Source organism: Larimichthys crocea, chromosome XI, assembly GCF_000972845.2.
Source record: "Larimichthys crocea isolate SSNF chromosome XI, L_crocea_2.0, whole genome shotgun sequence".
In the NCBI taxonomy this organism is placed as follows: domain Eukaryota; kingdom Metazoa; phylum Chordata; class Actinopteri; family Sciaenidae; genus Larimichthys; species Larimichthys crocea.
This window is the reverse complement of record NC_040021.1, coordinates 3,379,178-3,402,257: the sequence shown is the minus strand read 5'-3', so window position 1 is coordinate 3,402,257 and position 23,080 is coordinate 3,379,178. Positions and strand designations below refer to the sequence as shown.

The 23,080-nt window shown below is 43.2% G+C and overlaps 1 protein-coding gene across 2 annotated transcripts; it reads left to right on the top strand.

Annotated features, from left to right (window-relative positions):
- Positions 1-6,114: 6,114 nt before the first annotated feature.
- LOC104919706 (uncharacterized) lies at positions 6,115-22,973 on the top strand. 2 transcript variants are annotated; one of them, XM_010731776.3, is made up of 23 exons: positions 6,115-6,535; positions 6,815-6,901; positions 7,229-7,352; positions 7,440-7,542; positions 10,104-10,217; positions 10,298-10,414; positions 11,229-11,389; positions 12,248-12,394; positions 13,060-13,162; positions 13,293-13,418; positions 13,547-13,729; positions 13,837-14,090; positions 14,554-15,489; positions 15,706-15,802; positions 15,902-16,003; positions 16,371-17,852; positions 18,367-18,489; positions 18,576-18,704; positions 18,813-19,005; positions 19,187-19,311; positions 20,026-20,216; positions 20,840-20,973; positions 21,120-22,973. In XM_010731776.3, the coding sequence occupies exons 1-23, from the start codon at positions 6,517-6,519 to the stop codon at positions 21,350-21,352; spliced, it is 5,283 nt and encodes a 1,760-aa protein (XP_010730078.2). In that variant the 5' UTR covers positions 6,115-6,516; the 3' UTR covers positions 21,353-22,973. The 2 variants fall into 2 exon arrangements, with proteins under 2 accessions (XP_010730078.2, XP_027139852.1); XM_027284051.1 differs by having other exon boundaries at positions 10,301-10,414; positions 21,120-21,352.
- Positions 22,974-23,080: the final 107 nt, after the last annotated feature.

The window sequence follows — 23,080 nt, the reverse complement described above, 5'->3', positions numbered from 1 at the left end:
ATATGTGTTGCTAACGCTTTAGCTACTGTTATTGCATCATTTCGTGTGGTTGGAATAACTTCAATCCATTTTGAGTATAAGTCTATGATCACTAGACAATATTTTTTATTTTCACATTTATTTAATTCAATGAAATTCATGCATATCGTATGAAATGGATATTGAGCATTAGGCATTTTACCTGGTCTTGGTCTGAATCTGCCTTGGACATTCTGTTTTCCACACACTAAACATGATGCACAATTTTTTTTTACGTATTTTTGGAATCCATTACCTCCTGCATCCCCCCTGTTGACACATGAGTCAATCCATGCGTCAATACTGCCGAAATTGAAATCATTTTTTATTTGTATATATATTATGTAACCTTTACCTTTGACCCCAACATCTAAAACCTGGACGTAGTCTCCGTGTGATCGTCGAAGACTGTCTAAAACTTCGACGTGACTGCAGACTGTTTCAAACCTGGATGTAGTCTCCATGACGTCCCCATGGACTGTCTAAAACCTGGTCTTAGTCTCTGTGACCGCAGACTGTCTAAAACCTGGACGTGGTCTCCGTAAGGTCCCCACAGACTGTCTAAAACTTGGACGTAAACTCCGTGACCTCCCCACAGACTGTCTAAAACTTCGACATAGTCTCCATGACGTCTCGACGGACAGTCTAAAACCTGGACATAGTCTCTGTGACGTCCCTAGAGACTGTCTGAAACATGGACATAGTCTCCATGACGTCCCCAGAGACTGTCTAAAACCTGGAAGTAGTCTCCGTGACGTCCCCACAAACTGTCTAAAACCTGGCCACAGACTGTCTAAAACGTCGACATAGTCTCCATGACGTCTCGACAGACAGTCTAAAACCTGGACGTAGTCTCTGTGACTGCAGACTGTCTAAAACCTGGACGTAGTCTCTGTGACCGCAGACTGTCTAAAACCCGGACGTAGTCTCTATGACGTCCCCAACAGACTGTCTAAAACCTGGACATAGTCTCCATGACGTCCCCACAGACTGTCTAAAACCTGTTCGTAGTCTCTGTGAGGTCCCCACAGACTGTCTAAAATTTTGACATAGTCTCTGTGACTGCAGACTGTCTAAAACCTGGACGTAGTCTCCACGACGTCCCCACAACCTGTTTAAAACCTGGACGTAGTCTCCGTGACGTCCCCACAGACTGTCTAAAACCTGGATGTAGTCTCTGTGATGTCCCCACAAACTGTCTAAAGCCTGGACGTAGTCTCTGTGACGTCCCAGCGGACTGTCTAAAACTTCGACGTACTCTCTGTGACCGCAGACTGTCTAAAACCTGGACGTGGTCTCCATGACCTCCCCACAGACTGTCTCAAACCTGGACATAGTCTCTGTGACGTCCTGACAAACTGTCTAAAACTTGGACGTAGTCTCCATGACGTGCCCACGGACTGTCTAAAATCTGGACGTAGTCTCCTTGACGTCCCCACAGTTTGTCTCTGTGACGTCACCACACCACATTGCATTTCCATTTGATTCAAGGTTCAAAATCAATGCTTTTTAATGGTTAATGGTTGTCCTTACTTCATAAATACAGTGCAATGGTTTGTTACGTCCACAAGATGGAAGTAAGTGACCACGGATCACAACAATCTGCGTTAAAGTCTAGGACCCAATCTAAAGAACAGTGAGATACTCCCTAAAACACATAGAACCTTGACCTTTGACTCTGTCTGTCTGCCTGCCTGTCTTATTATTTTTATTATTTATTATTATTATTTTTAAGTCTGTGGGACGTCACAGAGACTATGTCCAGGTTTAGACAGTCTGCGGTCACAGAGAGTACGTCGAAGTTTTAGACAGTCCGCGGGGACGTCAGAGAGACTACGTCCAGGCTTTAGACAGTTTGTGGGGACATCACAGAGACTACATCCAGGTCTGGACACGGAGGGCTCCATTCCTCTAGGCGGACCTTCGCTCTGCTCTTCGCTCTCTCGGGAGCCCAGATTTGGCCCTGAAGTGTGCAGAATAGAGGATTATGTACGACAAACGTGGTCTGACTTGGAGACGGGGTGGCCAGCAGTAATGCTGAGTCTTCACATACAACCTTTTCATTTTAATGGAAAACAGGTCACTCAGTTTCGCAATTACATCATTTCTGAAATGTGGTCCATTATCACTCATTAAATGTAAAAATATAGATGTACAGCAAATGTAATTAGTACATTTATGAATCTAATAAAGAAAAATAAGAGCGGGCTGATCGTCTCATCGGACCTCTTTCCCTGCCTACGGGTGTTGTCCCTGAAACGAGAAAAAAACAAAACCTTTAAATGTATATACAATTTGCCATCAGTCTTTCTCTCTTAAGCATACATTACATCGGAACACTATAACTTCTTTCAGATTTTCTATAGGTTCTTCATTGTGCTGTGTAATAAAGACTAAACAGTGTGTCATTCTCAGTAGGTGTTTCTCCTCTCATGGGCGCGTAGATTGACTCTTCTACTCGCTGAACTGGACCCATTCTTCGTACTCGTCCTCATTCTCGTATCTACCGACACCTGGTCCTTCATCTCATGCCTCCCAAACTCATCAACTGTGGAGACAGGCTGATAGAACAATTGTTGTTTCGTTAGTGCAGTAGTAATTCATCTCTGTATCAATTCTCTCATACATGGAATGCAACAGCATCCACAGGTGACCAGGACAGTAATAGCAAATCCTCAGAAATTATCAGTAGGATGTTTCCCCCATCTCCCTTCCATCCATTTTGTGATTGGATCAGGTTTTAGACAGTCTGCAGTCACAGAGACTATGTCAAAATTTTAGACACTCTGTAGGGGCGTCACTGAGACTATGTAGAAGTTTTAGACTGTCAGATGAGCTGGCAGACAATTCAGGTATTAAACATCATTTTGGCTGAGTTAATTCACATGACATACACTGGACATTCAGCAGCTTTACAATCTTTCAGTGTCTGTCCAAAGGCATATGTATTCTGTTGTCCAATGTTTTGCTTTTATATCAAGTCACATGAACATGAATTAATTCTTTCCACTTCCTGAGTTTCATTATACTGACAACTTGTTAGTTTGGAAATCTCATATCTTCTTTCCACCATAACTTCCCTCTAATGGCTTCAGCTGGGTCAGTTGACTTCATGGACAGCCTGAAAACCCAAGCAAGACACTACAAGACCCTCCAAGAAATGTTCAGTCCAAAAAGCCAAACAAAGCTGCAATATCATTTGCTGAACCTGGAATTTGAGTCTCGAAGATGCTTCATCCTCTGATGTCTTAAAGGAGCAAGACAGACCAACAAAGATTCTAGAGGCTTACCCATGTTTCTGAGAACTGGATCACGTAAGTTGGTCCTATTCAGTCCACATTTTCAGCTCTTCCAAGGACTTATTTTAGCATGACTAATTGGATAATCTTTTCTGATCTTTTTTGAAGATCTTAGTCATCGAATGTTTAACAGGACTAGCAGTGTTATTATTTTTTCGTATGTGTGTATGTATTATATATAATTATATATATATAATATATATTTATTATTATTATTTATTATTATTTTATTATTATTATTATTATTATTTTATTTATTTATTTTTTCTTCTGTATCTGATCTATTTTTCAGGTGCTGGATGAGCTGCAGCGAGTAATCCAACACCCAACTCCCAGTACATCTCTGAGATGAAGAGCGATTGGAAGCCTTCTATTCAAAGGTCCAGTTTTATGGGGTGATGAAGAAAGCCAGAAGCCTCCTAAAACTTTGATGGAGGTGAAATCACAATTGACTTGTTCATTTTATATATAATGTGTCATGATAAGTATTTTATGGTACCACCTTGTCTTGTGCCTTTTTCATTAAGCCAGTGGCGCATGTCACAGCTGTGTTCCGAGCCCTTTTAGCCCGTGTGACCTTACCAGCAGCACAGAGCCCCACAGTCACTACAGACTCCTCAGATAGAAATGTCAACTATCGTACTGTACTTTGTCTTTAGGAAAAGAAATAAGGATACTGAAAGGTGTGCTCCAGAGATTTAGTGTTGTGTTCATGAGGTTGAAGGACTTGAGAGAGACAGTTTAAAATAGAATGATTGTTGCAAATATCCTGACTTATCTATGATGGGTTCAACTCCCAAAATACTTTATGCACATAATGCAAATCAATTACATCTGTCACTAGAAGTTCTTTCAACCCTGTGCAACCCAACATTTTTAAATGTCACCAAATATTTTGCCTTTTAACAAACACAATATCTGTAATAGATTTAAATACGCCTTTGAGCAGTTTACCTCTTACCTCTCTGGTTCTCTATTTTAAAATGTTTTTTTTTTTAAATGATCTTGTGCACATAAGTTCCATTATTTATTAGTAATGACAATCTACAATTTAAAAACTAAACTGCCATAGAAATATTAGGTCCCTTTAGGAGCTCTGAAATAATAATAATAATAAAAAATAATAACAATAACAATAATAATGATAATGTCATGTGGAAGTGAGTTCCACAGCTTTGGGGCAGTGTAGCTGAATGCTCTCTCTGCCATTGTAACTAGGTTCATCTTAAAGTGGACTCTTTGGACAACTGGTAGCTAGTGAAGCTGCATCAGTAAGGGTGTTACATGGCTTGTGGACTTAGAGCATGTAATCTTCCCAGCTGCAGAGTTCTTGATTAGTTGGAGACGGTGGAGTGATTTATTTGGTATGCCAGTAAAGATGGAATTGCTGTAGTCAATGCAGGATGTAACATTTTCAAGGACTTCTGCGCTGCGCTGAGAGAGTGATGTGTGTAGTCTTACAATGAAGGATGATGGAAAAAGACACTGCGAGACACTCTGTTCATATAGCCATTGAAGGAGACTCCACACTTGGGTGGAGTGAGCTGTGTTGGAGACACACTCACCCTCTCTATATCCATCTTTGCAAGGGCTGTTCTGGAGCCAACAATCAGTAGTTCTGTCTTCTTGCTATTTAGTTTTAGGAAGTTGTTTGTCATTCACAGATTAATAACACAAGTGATCGCAGCTGGAGGAAGCAGTATGATAACTATGCTATCATATTTTGTGCCCTCAACATAAAAAATGCCATCTTTCAGGACTTGCAGGACTAAAACTAAAAAAAATTGCAATACTAGATAAGCCTAAATAAACATGAAAAATTCAGTGTGAAGGATTTAGTGGGACCTTGTGGTAAGGTGGCAGACTGTAACAAACTAAATACCCCACACTTTACACTCCCCTTCTTCTCCTAAGTGTGTATTAGAAACTACATTGCCCATGACGTGCTTGGTCTGTTCATTCTGGGTTAGTGTAAAAAGATGGCGGAGACAGAGACACTAACCCTCTGTAGATGTAAAGCAGTTCATGAAAACACTGTGACTCTTTTCAGGTAATTATCCACCAGGCATGTCCAAAGTCTGGCCCGGGGGCCAATCACGGCCCGCAGCTTCATTTTTAGAATAATATTTATGACCTGCTAGGATTGTCAGATACCGTATAGCTGGAAGATTTGACTTTTTTTGGCTGACATAATGAAGCATTTGAATGAGCTATACGTTAACCTCTAGGGACATAACTGCCTGTAGATGTGACACAAAATATTACTTTTTAAATGACCTCATTAAAGAAAAGAGCAAGAGTGATGACTTAAATGTTGACACACTTTGCATTACTCATAATAAGTCATGTTTAAAATGAACATGAGGTTAACACTTCTATCAACTCCATGCAAGTTCAACGTATTCCATACAAGAACAGAACATTTATGTCTACATTATATGTAGCTTTTATTAATAATTTTTTAAATGTTATTTATGTTTTATGTTTATGTTTGCACCTACCTGTCATGTCCCTTGTCTTTTAAACTGTACTTATGTTTATACCTGTATGTACAATTGAGAGCAAAGTGAGCTGGAGTCAAATTGCTCATGTATACACCCACCTGGACAATAAAGTGATTCTGATTCTGATGTTATGATGTTCTTCACACTGTCAAATGTGGCCTTCTCTAAAGTTTCTGAAGTATGGACACTCCTGTTATACACTAGTGAAAACATGTTCAAATTGTACACACTGGATCTTTAACTTTGGGAACAAAACATGAACAACCCAAATAAAACAGAAATGTGATTATTTTGAAGAGTATATTTGGGGGCAGGCTTGTTTTCGGAACACCAGGGTCCATTTTTACCACAGTACTGCTAGAATCACGACCTAAAGTGACAGAGAGGCCGGTGTTGAACGTGCTGTTTGTGTCCGTCCTCCTCGGTGTTTTCTCCGCCCTCCATAGTTTATAAATGAGCCGAGCAGCATCCAGCCAGCCAGCCGGCGGGGTTAGCTCAGACAGACGCTGCTCAACGGACGAAACATGGCGGAGAGAAGCAGCAAGCAGCCGCGGTCCACCCGGTCCTGTTCTCCAGCATCACCGTAGAACCAGTGTGTGTGTGTTAGGTCTCTGGATACACGGTGAAGGGACAGTTTGCTTCGACACTACACGAGAACAAACCGTTGAACATGAGCCGCGAACGTGGAATCTGAGATGAGCCGACACGCGACAGGTAGGAGACAAGTGCAACGGTGCACGCGACCAGCTTCTTTATGCACAGCGGCTCGTGAGTGGCGGTAAACCCCGCTTCATTCACGGGTCACTTTATAATGGCGCGTTCGTCTTCATCACTTTACACACTGCTCTCAGTCAGCCAACTTTTTCTTTTGTATCAAAGTGGGGGAGGAATTTGCTGGGCCGGTTCCTCCAGCGCTCATATAGCAAGGAGTGTTGGAAATTCCTGTCGGGCGTGTTTTCAAGACAAATAATCACCTCTCCACAAACCTTTCAGGCGTCCAGGAGTCGGTGCAGGAGTGTGCCCCCTCCCCGCCGCTGCCCGCTGATCATGTGCTCTGCTCCGGAGCTGTGCTCTTCCCTGGTACGCACCAGTCCACACACTTACACTGTGTGTTCATATGGAGCCTGCACACTGCAGTGTGGCTCACGCTGCGTTCAGGGACAGACATATGAAGACTCATTTAATAAGAACCTGTCTGAACACTTAGAGTCATTGCACTGAAGTAACATAACCTTTCTGCACAAAACACTGACAAAATCACTTCATTTTCAGTTATACTGACGAGACTGATACTAAACTGAATTGACTTAAATAGCAGGGCATCTGCTACACATGACTCAGTATGAATAGCAGCTTTAGCCAGTAGCCCTGTACATTCATCATTTTTTGTCTCATCTGTCTGTACAGGTGCTTTCGATCAACATGGCTGCCCTTTGATCGTGTTCCCAGTGGATGGACAAGCCAAACTCTCCCCAGAACTCAGCAAAGCAGAAGTGGTGGACTTCATAAATTACTTTCTGTGTCTGCACAAGTAAGTGGAGTCAGACTGGGTTTAGTGTGTGCGTGTGTGAGTGAGAGTGGACTACAAGATACTGACTGGATGGTTCTCTCTTGACAGTAAGAAGCAGGAGAAGCAGAGTTTGGTGTCAGTGGTGGCTGATCTGAGGCACGCCTCGCTCCCTACGACCAGGTTCATTGCAGAGACGCTGATTCTGCTTGAGGTATGGTTGTGGCAGGGTGCAGTGTGTGGTGCTGCTGTAAATAGATATATGAGAGTTACACATTTCCAATGATTTGTACACTACACATCCACCACTTGTAGGAAGTTCCACCTAGACTTTCATATTGATGGCCCAAATAATGGATGGTTCCTTTGTGACTACAGGACTGGATACTGGACTCTAAAATGTTGCCTGTTCACTTGAATAAAAGTTGATCACCAATGCATGAGCACAAACTCTTCTCCTCTTTCTAGCTTGCTTCCATGCTGTGCAGCCTACCATGCAGCCTGCACAACATCTCTCTGACCTTGCCCACCTACTTCACATGTGTTAAGCACACACTACTCAGACCCAGACTCCTCACTATTTAAAGCTTTATCAAACCTTCAGGCTTTCAAATCAATAATAACTGGCCTCTTTTTGCAGAGGGTTTCTGTCTTGTAGTAGCACAGTTAACTATATATCCATATCTAGCTCTCTTCATACATCCCATTGACTGATCCTAAGCCCTACCTCTTTACTATCAGTGCACGAACCACAGCTCAGCATGCGTTGGCGTCTTTGTGATAATTGTGCATTGACAAATACAGATGCAAAGAGACAGACTCTCTGTTGTTCAAGAGAGGAGGTTGCAGGCATGTTGGTGCTGAGCTTATTCTTTAAATACTCTGCTCTGATTGGACAGTTACTTTCTCCCATATGACTGAGTAGTTCATTTATCATATGACATATTTCAATATTTATTTTTATAAGTCTCACCATCTGTATGAGGGAATCAATGTGAGGACGTTTGACTTGTGTTATGCTGCTGGATTCTTTTTTGAAGTCTTTCAAAAGTAATAGACCGAGTAGTTTTGGTCAGCAGCAGCATGTTTTTCCAGCCTTTGACTCTGTATACTGAGGAGCATGCAGTTTCTTTAGACGTTTATAGAAATGACACTTCTATCCACAGACTACCCAGAGCAGTTTAATGTTTAGAGGTGTTTGGGATTGGATCTTTCTCCCCTTTATTAGACAGAAGAGGGATAATAACTAAGCTCATCAATCAATGTTAATGAGAAGGTATGTCTACTGTCTACATCATTGCTGTTAAAACATCTGTCCTTTAAACTGCACTGGCTGCCTTTTAAAAAGGTGCCTGTAACACCTTCACATCACACAAAGCTCATTCTATAATTCTATTTACCAACAAGGATGGCTCACTCACAGCTGGATTCAGCCCAACTTTTGATTTGTCATTTCCTGTGGGCAGGGAAAAGTCCAACTCTAACAGCAGAAGTGAATTTGGGCTGGGAATGTCTCATCCACAAGACCACATTCCTCTGCTGCAGGACAGAATGAGACCATGCCTGCATATGACACGTTAAAGTATTGTACAGGGTCAGTCCCGAAACATGGAAGCACAGAGCGTTTGTGAAACAGCAGCTTGATGTTTCTGTTGGTTCTGTCTGAATTATGCATGAACAGGACTTGGTCCTGTGCACACGGTACAGTGACGTGCTCAACTTGTGATTGTCCTCTTGACTAGCAGAGCTCTTTCTGGCAAAGTTATGCAACATTTGTTTTTATTCAAAGAGCTGTAGTCTGAGCTGATCTTTTGAAGTACAATACCAAGTGTGTCAGGTCTGTGGGGATCATATTGGAATTCGTGTGTGTGTGTGTGTGGGTAAGGAGGGGTGGGGGTCACATGCATGTTTGGTCACATGCTTGGTTATTTAATAGAAAAGCCTCAGTGAAATTACTTTAAATGAGCACAATTATGTAGGGGATGCTGCATTTTTGTTCTCCACTCAAGAAGGAAATAAAATGGAATAGTTTCTGCGGCCTTATTTGCTGGCCTGACGTGAACATGCATGCCTACGTGTTTCTAAAGTTTGTAATTACAAAGTGCTGGGATAGAGAAAAATCTAACTCATAATTGCCTTTCTGTCTTAATTTATGTGTGTGGTCCATATGAACTTGATGTACTGTGTTTTTTTTGCATTCCCAGTCTGATTTTATTATAAGAAGCATTCATTGTTGAACAATGATTGATTACAACTGTGGACATCACTGTATCAGTGGATTCCACGCAGGAACATTGTTGGGCTGTGAGGCAGAGCGGGCAACTGCATGACACACGTCTGTGTGTGTTGGTGATTTACTGCCAATCTGTAAAGACATTGCATAGAAATTTGTATTTTTGCAACATACCTCCTACAGTTTCAGAGTCTAATCCCAAAGTGTTAAACATGTTCAGCTGTACTGGATTTCTTTCTTCTGATTACATTACTTGATCAAAAACTAGTGAGTCAACATTGACATCAACAAGGTCACCAACACTTCCTTTAGCTTTTTCCATCAACACCCTCTTCAGTCTCTTCTCCTCTGCCATTATGTCCATAGAGGCTGCTGAGCCCTGTCACATTGCCCACTCGCCCAGCTCTGGTTCGCGGTTCGATCGTGTGTGTGTGTGTGTGTGTGTGTGTGTGTGTGTGTGTGTGTGCTAGCTTTCAATGACTCACCATCTTGTAACACAGAATTCAGTTCTTTTAGATTTTAAAAATGTTTTTCTTTTCTAGCTGCACAGACGGACAGTTCACAGTGTGTATATAATTCAGCCCAAAAAGAAGGATGCTCTCAAACTGTTGCTGAAACTCCTTGTCCCATCCAAGTCCTGCACTGCCTCTTTAAAGGTAAATCAAACACACACTGGAACTGTGGCTTTGTTTAACATTTGACTTGAGTGGGAAACGCTGACCTCGTCTTTTTGCAGAAGGTCCTTCTGAAAGAAACCTCCGAACTCTCCAACTACATTGACCGAAGTCAGCTAACGGCACCGCTGGGTGGTTACTTTGTTTACTGTCACCAGAGCTGGGTTTCCTTCATTAAGGTAATTTATTTTTGAATGCCATACTGTGCCATATCTGTCAAAAGCTCTCTATTGAACACAGCAGGCCTCATGCAAGAAAGCACATAAACTTGAAAATCTAACTAAGAGCAAAACCTCTGAAGCTGTCTTATGATCAGTCAGAGGATTTAATACAAAGTTACATTGTGCTGCTCTCTTTAGCAGCTTGTGTGTGTGTGTGTACACTTACACACTCAGTTATTGTGCTTACGTCTGAAGGAGTACACTGTTTGTCTGACGTACAATACGACATCTGAACAATTTATTCCAGCCAAATATTGCTTCTTTGTGAGAGAGCAAGCTCCGATCACTCGTTTTCATTTGTGAATCCTTTCATGAGATCCATCCAAGCGGCCTGCGTCTATTGTTTGTTACCTTGGTGAAGCTTGTGCAAATGCCTGGCGTAATCAGCTGACCTTATTAGCAAGTGAAAGGAGCCCCTCTTTCCATGACATTATACATTCAGTCATGTTCAACTGGGGCATTTAGCCGCGATGACAGGATTCATTAACCACGGCAGCTCTGCCTATAGCAGACCTCTTTAGGATGCAGCTACACAGCCTCCACTTGACCTACATTTAGGCTGTGTGCTGCGCAATTACATCAACTAGTGTTGACCATAAATCAGAGCAGCCGTACAATCAGCTTGGTTCATACATAATTTATAATTCATAGATTAAAATGCTTGAAAAAAAAAAGAAAAATAAATCAAATATGTTGACATGAAAAGTTCTAATAACACGATGTGATTATGATGGCAGGGAGGGAAATTGACTTTGGCTCTGTGCTGCTACAGGAGATTGATACGTTTGTCAAGGAGTTCCTGTCTGTGGTCCAGCGGCTGCCCTCCTGTATCTCCACCCTTCATGCTCTGTCCAGGCTGCCGCTGCCCACCACCTTCAGTGAGCTCCAGCACTTCTGCTCCACCAATGAAGCCAAGTTCCAGCACCTCAGGAGGTCAGGCCCGGCTCCAATAACAGTCGAGTACTTGGAGATGCTGTGTGCTCAATCTATCTTCTGACGATGATTCAGTCTCCTGTTTCTGGACTTCCAACCAGTGATATCTGGAAAACTGAATTTCAAAACTTCCTCTGTAGATAACCTAAAAGCTAATCAGTTTTAGATGATAGTGAGTGTTTCCACACTGCATTTACCAACATTGCATGTCCCAACTCTTTTACTGACCTCAAACGTGACTGGTCAATACAACTCGGACTACAAATGGAAACCAGAACACTTCTGTGCCGAAGTTTTGGTCCATAACCCAGAGAATGTGTTTCTAGAGCTCATCTATGTTAAAATGTTTGAGATTTATTTTAAGATCTTCAATAATTGGTTGTGGTTGGGAAGGGTTATAGTCCTCCCATATACAAATATTTGTTCACTCAGACATCTATTTCATACTTCACTATTGTATGATATTTTTGATACATTAAATATCACTGACGCACACATTCTCAAAGTAAATGATATAAACGTTTGCTGCTCTCGTTAGTCGTCATCACAGCACTGAAAGGCGGAAACACGATCACTCATCATTGTTGCCAGAGTGCCGGCAGTGTTCTCAGAGAATTAACCACTTGAATGTGAACATATTAGGAACTTGAATCCCCATGTCACTCAAACACAGCAGAGCATGTCAAGTGGAAATGACACTGAACTGTGTTTTAGAAAGAAGCTTTTATATATATTTGTGTTTTCCACCACCAGTGCAGGTTACATAACCAAGAAACAAAACGCTGAATCGTCTCATGATATTCTCTTGTACCCGTCATCTTCAGACTCAGCTGTGTTAATATTTCTTGCTGCGTGCAGGGAGCTGGGACTGGATGAGCTGCTGAGGCACTGTGACAGCGTGGTGGAGAAGCTGCGTTATCCTGAGAAGGAGCCGTGCTACCAGGCCATGGCCGGCACTGCCCTGTTCACTCACACCACCTTTGACATGCTCCAGAACCACAGCAGGTACCGCACACAGCCAGCTGCCGGAGTGCTCAGTGAAAGGAAACACTGCTGCTCTCAAATGCCTCTTTCCTAATCCTCTGTAATAGCTCTTCCACGCATACATTACAACAATGTACAACAATGTTGCAATGGACCTTTTGTTGTACAACAGCTAAAGAACAGTGCTAATGTGAGCATGACCAGTAAAAAATGATCATCTACACGATCATAGTTGACATTTAAGGTGCATCCAGATCAACTGTTCTCCACTCAAGAAGGAAAAATTTATTCATTTTTTTAACCTTTTATTTAATCAATTTACATAACATTTCCTGACAAAGGACTTCATGTAATAAATGACAGCCAGTAAAAGTTACAATATTAATAAACCAAAAAAAAAACTAAGAATAAAAATAATAAATGAAATAATAATAAAAAGATAATAATACATTATAAAATACAAGAAATGTATATTAAATGAATACATACAAATAAAGTGCAAGAAATAGATGAAATAATTATGAGCCAAAAAAATGAATAAATAAAAAATAAGTAAAAATGAAGATATATGAAGAAATAAAACAAGATTAATAACAACAAACACGTCTGTTTATTTAGGCATTTTAAGATGTATACACAATGCTGTGATAAATCTAAACTGGTGATGCCACCTGTTGTATTATCAGGATAACTGCAGCTGTGGAGAAAGTGGAGCTGCTGTGGCAGCAAGCCTTCTCTAAGGCCCGCCTCCAGCTCCAGGTGTTCCAGCTGCGAGAGGATGCACTGCAGGTGAGTCACTGTCAGGTCACAGGGTGACCAGGAGGGGTGTGTGTGTGTGTGTGTGTGTGTGTGTGTGTGTGTGTGTGTGTGTGTGTGTGTGTGTGAAATGTCTATTGTTTACCTCTGTGTTTCCTTACAGATCACAGAGCAGATTCATACTCTTCAAGAGAAACTCCATGCTTACAAAATAGAGATTGCCAAGGATGCTGCCAGAGCAGTGCTGCTGGTGTCTGAATTTGAGGTGTCCATTCACACGCCTGCTGTGGTGAGCGTTTGTGTTTTCACAGTTTAGCTTCTTTAGACTCTCAGAAACGTCTTTCTCCTGATTTCCACTCTCATCCATCATACTGTAGCGAGTGCAGTTGTAAACTAAACCCACCTGTCACCTACCAGGCACTGGTACGCTGTGCTGAGGATGTGATCCACACGCTGGCAGAGATCCTGCCCTATGACGGTCAGAGCAGGGAGCGCTGGGTTCTGGATCTGGAGAGGCTGAAGGAAAAACTGCACTCTGCTGTGCACTTTATTCTCCAAACCCTCCGAGCGGTTTCCAGCTACCATCATAACTATAACAAGGTGAGTTCTCATTTCATTCCATCTCATACTTTACATGCACAAAAGATAATGCGGCGTAAAACTGAACCCAGCAGGCCTCCTGAACCTGTTCTCTGCTCCTCTTACAGGCCAGCAGTTGGTACAGTCTGGTCCTGTGTGAGAACTTCCTCCAGGAGCTGCTGTCGGGCATTAATGGAGTCGGGGCTCCCACACAGAGGCAGAGGAGGAACTGGGGGACGGTCCCCGCATGGAGACGCAGGATGTCCACTTTCCTGAAGAAGAATCCACCTCCAAACGGGGAGGAGCTCCTTCATCTGGCTCATCTGTCTAATGTCATTCCAGATGATGAGGTCCAGCAGGCGGGCACACAGATGTCTCAGCGGTGAGAGCATTAAACTGTGTGCCATGAAGCGGCCGTGAAGATGTCTGTCTTTGTATCTGTCTTCCTACAGCATATTAACCATTTAATGACCATCGTCATCACTTTAAATCAAAGAACGTCTTCAGGGGCTCTGGTCCTGGTTGTTTGATAAATGCTGTGTACTTATGTATAGGATTGTAAAGGGATGGAACATTAATTTCCATAAACTTTCCATGTAAAGTTAAGCTGGGGATTTTTGGAAATATTTCAAATTGTAAACTTTGGGGATTTCTGGAAATTAATGGGAAATTTGCTGGAAATAACTGGAACTGTGTAATTTCCAAACATAATTATAATATTTCTATAATGTTTTGTGATAAGCAGACATCCATGCAAAATAAAACTATAAAAAAATAAATAAAATATGCAAACACATATTCCATGTTTTATAGTAATCTTATTTATTTATTCTTACAATTTTTAGGTGCATGACTCTGAGGAAACTCCTAATGTCTTCAGGACCGGTGGCTGTCGGTCACCTCCAGCTGGCCTTACAGTGGCAGTATGAGTTGTTGCGGAGCAGCCATGTCAAACCTTCCCCTGATGATAGTGCTACAAATGGAACAGTTAAGGATGTTCAGGACTTCACAAAGTGTGATGGCGGAAAAGAACTCGGATCGTCTCCTCCAGCTGCAGCTTCTGGGTTGGTGTCAGCTGAGGGCAAACCCCCATCCCTCAGCTCATTCGACTCTGGCTTTGATGGAGCTGGGACGAGCCAGCTGGAGGCCTGGGGAGGTAGAGAAGGAGTGGAAGGTCTCTCTAGATTAGGTAGGACCGGGGACTCTGTGAGAGCTGTCTTAAGCCAGCCTCAAATTCACAAAGAGAACTTGTACAGCGTTTCAGACTCTGAGGATCTCAAAGAGCAGTTTGACTTTGGCTCTGTGGGAAATTCCTCCAGGGCTAGCATCCAGATCATCCCCAAAGTAACTGTGGAGTCCCTCAACTTTGAGATCAAAGTGAAGCGCTCTGCTGCGCTACCAAATAATCCATGGCTTAGCTTGCCAGTAGACGATCTGGAAAACTCATACACAGTCACCGTCACACAGAACCCAACACCGCAGAAGAGAGACCTACAGTTCGATGATCCCCCAGACTCCTGCACAACTGCTAGCAAGTCCCGAGATCAGCCCACACAGACGGAGGTGCTGAGCGGCACTCCGTCTACTGGACCACAAAGCAGTGACTGGATGCTGCACTCACAAAGCAGCCCAGAGGATCCTGAGCTAAGTCCCATTTGTAACGTCCTCTCCAGTACTATTACAGACGAAAGGGACAAGTCCATCTGCACCACAGAGGGGATTCCCACCCTGCTCTGGGATTCTTATGACCTTCATGACCAGAATCAAGATTCTGTGGATGGGTAATGCCACTGACTCTTTACTAACCCTTTTCATGTTGCTATACTCTTCAAGCTATTCATCTTAGCATGGCATGTTTGCAGTTCACTGTGCTAACAGCACCTTTCTGCAGCTGAAGTTCTGACTGTCAGCTTCAGCTGAAAAATCCTTACTTTAATTTGCTGACTGCAGCCAGCCATGGTTCGGTGTTACAGATGGATGTTTTCGTTTTTTGTCAGCTCCATTGATCTCTCCCTGAAGGACTGGGATGTGAAGGAGCAGGAGGGTTTGAGGGAAGTGGAGGAGATCCTGGACAGAGCTGATGAAATACTGGAGGTAAGACATACACTAAATATGTCAAATATAATCACAAGTTACAAGAGCCCAAAGATCTGTTTCTTACACGAGCAGTGAAATGAACGTGTTGCTCAACAGAAAGAAGAGAGCGTTCTGGCTCAGGAGGCTGTGCTGGAAGCTCTGCTTAGGTCTGAGAACAATCAGTGGCCACAGTGGAACAGCGAGGAGCAGCTTGGTGTGGTACGTTCAGCACATGGCCAATCAAATCAAGGGTGTAAATGTTTTACCTTTCTGGTCATACCACTCTTGCTCGCTCACTCTCTCCTTTCTCCTGATTACAAGTCAGTGCATCAACGTGATTTTAAAGTCTGTGAGATTATGTCATTTTTTTAAAAGAAAATGTACAGCCATACCTGTTTTCACTGCTGTGTCAGATATTAGTCATTAATGGTGGTATATCCTGCCAGATACTCTGGATAGACAGCAACAGAAGTCCATTTGTAAAAAATGAGTTTGCATTCCTGTGAGCACTGTCACAAATGTCTACATTCAGCCAGTGTAGACCTGCAGTGTTTACTGCTTCCTCTGTTTATGCTCATGTTTAAAGATGTCGTCCAGTGAGCTGGCTGAAGCTGGTGTCCTCGGCCTCGAGGATTACCTGGATCCTGCAGAATCTGACAGCCTCAGTGAACCCGCATCAGCTGCGTCTGTGAGTGAAACGAAGGCTTCCGACAATGACTGCTCTGAGGCTGCCACAGGAGCAGACACCACAGTGTTTCAGAGCAGGCCAGACCTGCTGACGGAACTGAGAAAAGTCCACGTCCTGGATGAGCTGATCATGGAGGAGAACCTCAAAATCCATGCGCTCAGACGCTGTAAAGAAAACCTGGACAAGGAAGCCTGTGAGTCTGATACAAGCGGGTCGGCAAGTCTGAGCAAAGAGAGGGAGGCCTTTCGGTTACAGCTGGAAAAGGAGAAAAGGGAGGTGGATAAGCTTGAGAAGAGTTTGGACAAAGAGTGTAAAGTGAAGGACAAGGATGGAGCTCGAAAGGTTGTAAAATGTTCTGTAATGGAGAAAGCTAGAAGGGAGGACAAGGAGGACCGAGCACTCTGTGATGTACAGGATCCCTGTACAAGTGGACATATTCAAGCTGTACTGGGCCTTGATGTTGTCCAAGAGGCTACACCACAAGACTTGGTTGAACTTGAAGATCATTGCTCTGGAGCTGAGCCATTATTATTTAATATAACTACCTTAGTTAGTGCCTCTGATTTGAAGGACCCTCCTGAAGAGGTGGAAGCTCAGGGATGTGTCTCTGGGGAGGAATTTGACAGATTTAGTGAAAAGGCTATCGTTTGCAAACCAGAAGCTTCTTTGACCCCTGAAATGAGGCCAGATGATGGAGCGTTTGACCCAGGTGGAAGGCCTCGCCTTCCTCCTGTGCCTAAGCCAAGAAAGGCTTTGCTTCCTGCAGAACACGAAACTCTTCATTCCACAGAGCTGCACGTTCCAGCTCAAGACGCTGCTATTGTGCAACTTGATCCACAAGATAAACCACTCAATGCACTGCCAGAGAATGTGAATCCAGCCATCAGCCCCAGCTTGGTTCTCAGTGCAAATGTGAAGGAGCACAGCAACAACAACAATAATAACCATGCAGTGCCAGAAATATGCAACATGCCTGTGGACCACTTGTCTGGAATAATCTCTCAAGATGAAGAGGGGACATCAGAGGTGCCTGCATGTTTGCTGCAGACAGATTTACAGACAGCAGAGGAAATCCACACTTCATCTCCTGCAGACGAGTGCACACATCAGCCTTCTCCTCAGCAGCAGCCTTCTCCTCAGCTGCAGCCTTCTCCTCAGCTGCAGCCTCTTCCTCAGCAGCCTTCTCCTCAGCTGCAGCCTTCTCCTCAGCTGCAGCGTCCTCAGCAGCCTTCTCAGGAGCCTCTGGAATTTGAGCCCTGTGGAAGAGATGAGCAGAGTGAAGACCTGCCCCATCGTGGTGCTCAGAGCTCTGAGGCTGTGAGGATATCAGGCTCTGGGTCACCTGGGATTCAGGCCCAGCTTGACATCAGCATGAGACAGGTACAGTCTACTGTAAGATATATATGTTCTTTGAAGAACCTCAACTCATCTCACACTACATGAAACTTACAGAAACTTTTTAGAATTGTGCTTATCCACATTCAGATGGATGAATAATCGTGTCTGATGTCCGAGGAGAAACCTTTTTATGTTGATGACAAATGTCTTCAGAAGCAATAATTTCCTGACAGATATGGCTGCAAAATATGTTCTTCCATCACCAGCACAGTCATTTGACACTTAATGACATAGTTTGTATCAGTGAAGCTGTTTGAGCTTGGAGCTGGAAGGTAACAGTATATCTACACATGAAGGGAAAAATGCAGCTTTGATTAGCACCCAGCAGCTAACCTGCTCTGTGGGCTAAAGACTCATCCTGGAGCATGTAGCTACTTATACTCCATCACTGACCAGAACACAGAATTATTGCTTCATATGACTACATCAAGACTAATGAGCATACTCAGTATTGTTGTTCATTCGATCCACATGGATTTCTTTTGTGCGATTGTAGATGTCAGATTTCAAGACCCCCATAGTCCTGGACACAGGCTCTGGACTGATGAAAGCAGGATTTGCAGATCAAGACCTCCCAAACGTTATATTCCCAACAATTATTGGGATGCCAAAATATGAGGTAAGGACGTGAGTATGACTACTAAAACTGTGACGTGTCTTTACTTTACTAGTCGGTCTTTGTGATCAGAGGTTTGGTCTTCACAGGAAATAATGAATGGTCACGTTGAAAGGGAGACCTACATCGGACACGAGGCTCAGCACATGAGGGGGGTCCTGGCTCTGAGGCATCCCATAAAGAATGGGATCATTCATAACTGGGATGAAATGGAAAAGGTAAGGTTACAGTGTGAAGGGTGGAGCCTCAGTTTCTATTCTCTCACTACTACACGGCCACGTGTTGAAGAGCCATTCTGAAAAGTAAATGTGCACGTTACCTTTCAGATTTGGCATCACACGTTCCAGCAGCTGTATGTGGATCCAGAGGATCACCCTGTCCTGATGACTGAAGCAGCCATGAACCCCTTAGAGAACCGCCAGCGCATGGTGGAGATCATGTTTGAGTGTTTCAATGTTCCCTTCACCTACATAGCCATGCAGGCGGTGCTGGCACTTTACGCTGCAGGCAAATCCACGGGTAATTTGATCAGCTCATGTGCCTCTGGGTGACTTTGATTCATGCATTGTGTTGGATGGACTTCATTTAGACCTATCAATGTGTTGTTTTATCAAAGAATGTAATAGGACTCTCGTGTCTTGGCATGATAATTTCCTCTACTTGGTCAGAATGTGTTGACTGCTGTTATTTTTCGTTGAAGGCGTGGTGTTTGACTCTGGAGATGGAGTGAGCCACAGTGTTCCCGTGTTCGATGGGTACAGTCTACCTCATGCTGTGCAGCGCTTCCCTCTGGCTGGTGTAGATGTTACAATGCATCTTAAAAAGGTATTCACTGATGGTGAACTTCAGATAAAGTATATTTATTCAGAACATATAGGCACCTACACAGCTATGGTTTGGGTGTAGTACAAAAAGTTCCATAAAATTTCTGCTCCAGCAGCAGGTCTGAGCTAAATGTTGCTTTAATATGAAGACTGCAGCAGAATGGAAGTACTGACAGTGTATAGAGTGGACAGCTGAGCGTGACGTCACCCACAGGTTTCTGGAGAGCTGTTATAAAGTTCAGTGCTAAACGCTGCCACGTTGCAAGTCCTACTTCTTCTTCCTCCCGGCTAATCAAAAATATCTAATACAAACTAAACCTTGCCTCGTGGCTCAAATAAGCCATCTTTAACAGCACCCACCTGTCAAAGTGTCCACACTCTTAATCCTGCATAACTTTAAGCCTTAATATAATCTGAACAGGTGAGTTGTATATAAATTCACCCTCAGTACAGTTGTCATGAACGGGGAAATTAGCTATAGACCAAAACTGTTTTTTGTACCAGGCTGTAAACATGTTTATTTCTGCTGTGAAGTTGGACATTTGAACATGGGGACATTGTTGTGCAAACATTTTCATGTCTGAAGTCTTTCTAGAATATTTGCCACCCGTGTCTGTGACACACAAGTGAACATGGACAGTGCTGTGTGTGTGTCCACATTACAAAACAAGTTAAGCTGCCACAGCTGAGCATTTTTCTCAATCTGTGCTTGAAGCTTCTGCAGGAACAAGGAGTATGCATGCGCACCACAGCAGAGATGGAGATAGTGAGGGAGATGAAGGAGAAGTGCTGCTGCGTGGCTCTCAACTATGAAGCCGAGCTGAGTCCGGGGGGGGCGTCCTGCAGAGAGATGCATTACACCATGCCAGACGGACAGATAGTCACTCTCGGCACGGAGAGGCTCAGGTAACCGCCTGCACTTCATGCCCTCTGCTCCTCTGGACATTAAATCCACTCAGGGGGGGCTTAAAGGGAATGAATATAACATTGGAGAACTTTAAATTGGTGTTTTTTTAATAACCAGTCTGATTAGACAGAAAATGTCACTCTTTAAGTTGTAACTAGGATGTGGTGGGCCTATCTGAGAACAATGACTGAAAGTAACACATTTGATCTCATTTCTATGACCTGTACACAAAGAAATGTAAAAAACAAACAAACACATTTTCCTTTTTAGCCATGCTAGCAGCATGATGGCATCAGGTGGTTCTCCTGAAACTGAAATATCTCAACAGCTATCGGATGGATTGTTGTGAAACTGCCATGATGGGAGGATGAATCCCCTGTGGGAGGATGGCTTTTCTTTTCATGCTGTCATCAAATGATCAGCTGATCCGATTCTAGAATTAGTCAGGGCCCACCAGTTAGAGCCGGGCTTAATCAGTACTGTGTCTACCTGGTGTCAGTCTTGTTGAATAAAGTCAAATCCAGAGAAGCTTGTCCTGCAGGCGCTGCACACGTTGGACTGAGACGGGCCAAACTAACTAACAACTTCTTGTGACAGATGACTCATATCTCTGTTCATCCAGGGCTCCTGAGATTCTTTTCAAACCTGAGCTGATTGGACGGGACCATTATGGGATGCACGAGTCAATCTTCAAGTCGGTCCTCAGCTCAGACATCGACCTGCGGCGCTGCTTCCTGGGAAATATCGTGCTGTCAGGTAACAGCTGTTTTCTGTTAAGGTGTTACACAACAGTCTGAGGGCTCCCACATGTGTTCCAGCTGCAGCCATTTAATCAAAAGGTTGTCATGCTTTATGCTTTGATTTTGAATAATTAGAATTTTCATTTGGCTGTCCTCCTGAAGGCGGGAACACGCTGCTGGCTGGCCTGCCTGAGCGGCTCCAGGCTGAAATCAAAGGACTGGTTCCTGCCGACATGGGGGAGAGTGTTCGCGTCACCAGCCCCAAAGACAGAGACTTCTCAGTGTGGAGTGGAGGAGCGGTGCTGGCCAACATGCCCTCCTTCAGCTCTGCATGGATCAGTCAGGAAGAGTATGAGGAGCACGGGCCGCAGATCGTCTTCAGGAAGTGCTTCTGAGACTGTAAGACGCACGCTGGACTCGGACGTTAATGAAAGCGTTTTATTTAAGTGCAATATACGCAGAGCAGTGCCATAAACATGTCTGTCTATTTTTTATGTATGAATGAGTTTTCCTCTTGGCGTCGGTGTGGGTCCTGACCTGACACAGTGGGTTTCTGCTGACCTGCTGCTCGTCTTATGCCTGTTCTACTGAGATCCACCAACATGACATGAACTTCCTGTCTGTCCATGTCATTGTCCCTCAAGAACCTTTAACTGTCTCGTTGTTTTTCCATGTTCTTAGAATTGAAGCTCATGTCTGTGGTTAAGGGACTAGAATTGAAGCTGGCCTTTAATTGATGTCTGACAACTTTTTTTTTTTTTTTCCACATTGAGCAGGTGAGGGACATAAATTCAGCTCAACGTGCTGACTATATATTAATCTGTTATCAAATAATGATGTGTATTTATACAAAATTTAAAGTAAATCGGTCTAACAAATGAAATATGACATGGTGAAAGTTGCTTTCAGTTTTGAATTTGGATCAGTGCAGCTGTGCAGTATTAAAGCAGCATAAAATGATGTTTGAGGGATTATCTGGGCCACTGTTGGGAAAGAAGATTGTTGATTCTCTAAATGTTATGTCTTCATGTAATATTCTCAATATTTGAACTTCCTTTCTTGTAATGTGACTTTTCTTTTTACATTTATGTCACAGTACAACTTTTCTTCAATATTTAGAATTTTTTGTAATCTGGATACAATCTGTTTCCTCATAATTCTATTTAATAACCTCACAGTTGTTTTGTGGTTCCCCTGGCAGTGGCTCAAATATATGAAATCTTTGGACATGAACACTTTCTGTTGCTGCAGCTGTGTGAACAGGAGAGGACAGAGGTGTGGATTTGTGATGATGGTGCTTTTCCCACCATGTTGATTCCCCTCCTGAGCTGTGTTAGGATCAGTGAATGTCAGCCTGTAGTTGGTAATACTGAGATGTGAGTACAGTAATGGTGTGTGTGTGGTAATGCTGATCACTTGATTCCACAGAATAATGCTGCTGCTGCAGGTCCAGTGTTTGTCTTTGTGTTCAAGCTCTCTTTAATGTTTCTCTTTGAATGACGTGTCTTATTAATTTTCAAATCCCGTCTGATCTGAGAGCAGTGCTTGTGTGGATTTAAACACTTGCACAGTAGTGTTGTTTTTTTGTAAAAGGTGTTCAGTGGTGTCAGCACTGCTGCTGCTGTCTCATTACCATGAATTCTAAACCATGTCAACCCTGTGTATGTATGGGTCTACTTTTCATCTCTTTTGCATGAAATGATTTTGTTGCATGTAATTTAGTTGCACCTTTTTGCACATGCTCCTCTGTCTGCATGCTTTTCTTTATTTATGTAAACGTCTCTCTAAAGGCATGGGGTTGTCATGTGACCTAAAGCTCAGCTCTTCAGTGGAAATCATGTGACTGTGTGAACTCCAGCCTGAGCCTGACAGAGATGAACTGCTCGGGCTGGTTTAGCGGCTGTAGTTTGTCTGCGCCTCCTCCTCCTCTAAATGTACTGTGACAGTCTGAACTGAGTCTGGCAAGTTTTCACCCAAGCCATGCTATTTATGTCATGTCTGTTTTTATAATAAATATTTTAAGCATCATTCTTCTGGGTTCATTTTTGCTTCTACAGTCACAGCTGTTTAAAGCGGTGAGCTTCATGAGTCCATTCATTGAGCTGTGGATGACCTCATTCGCC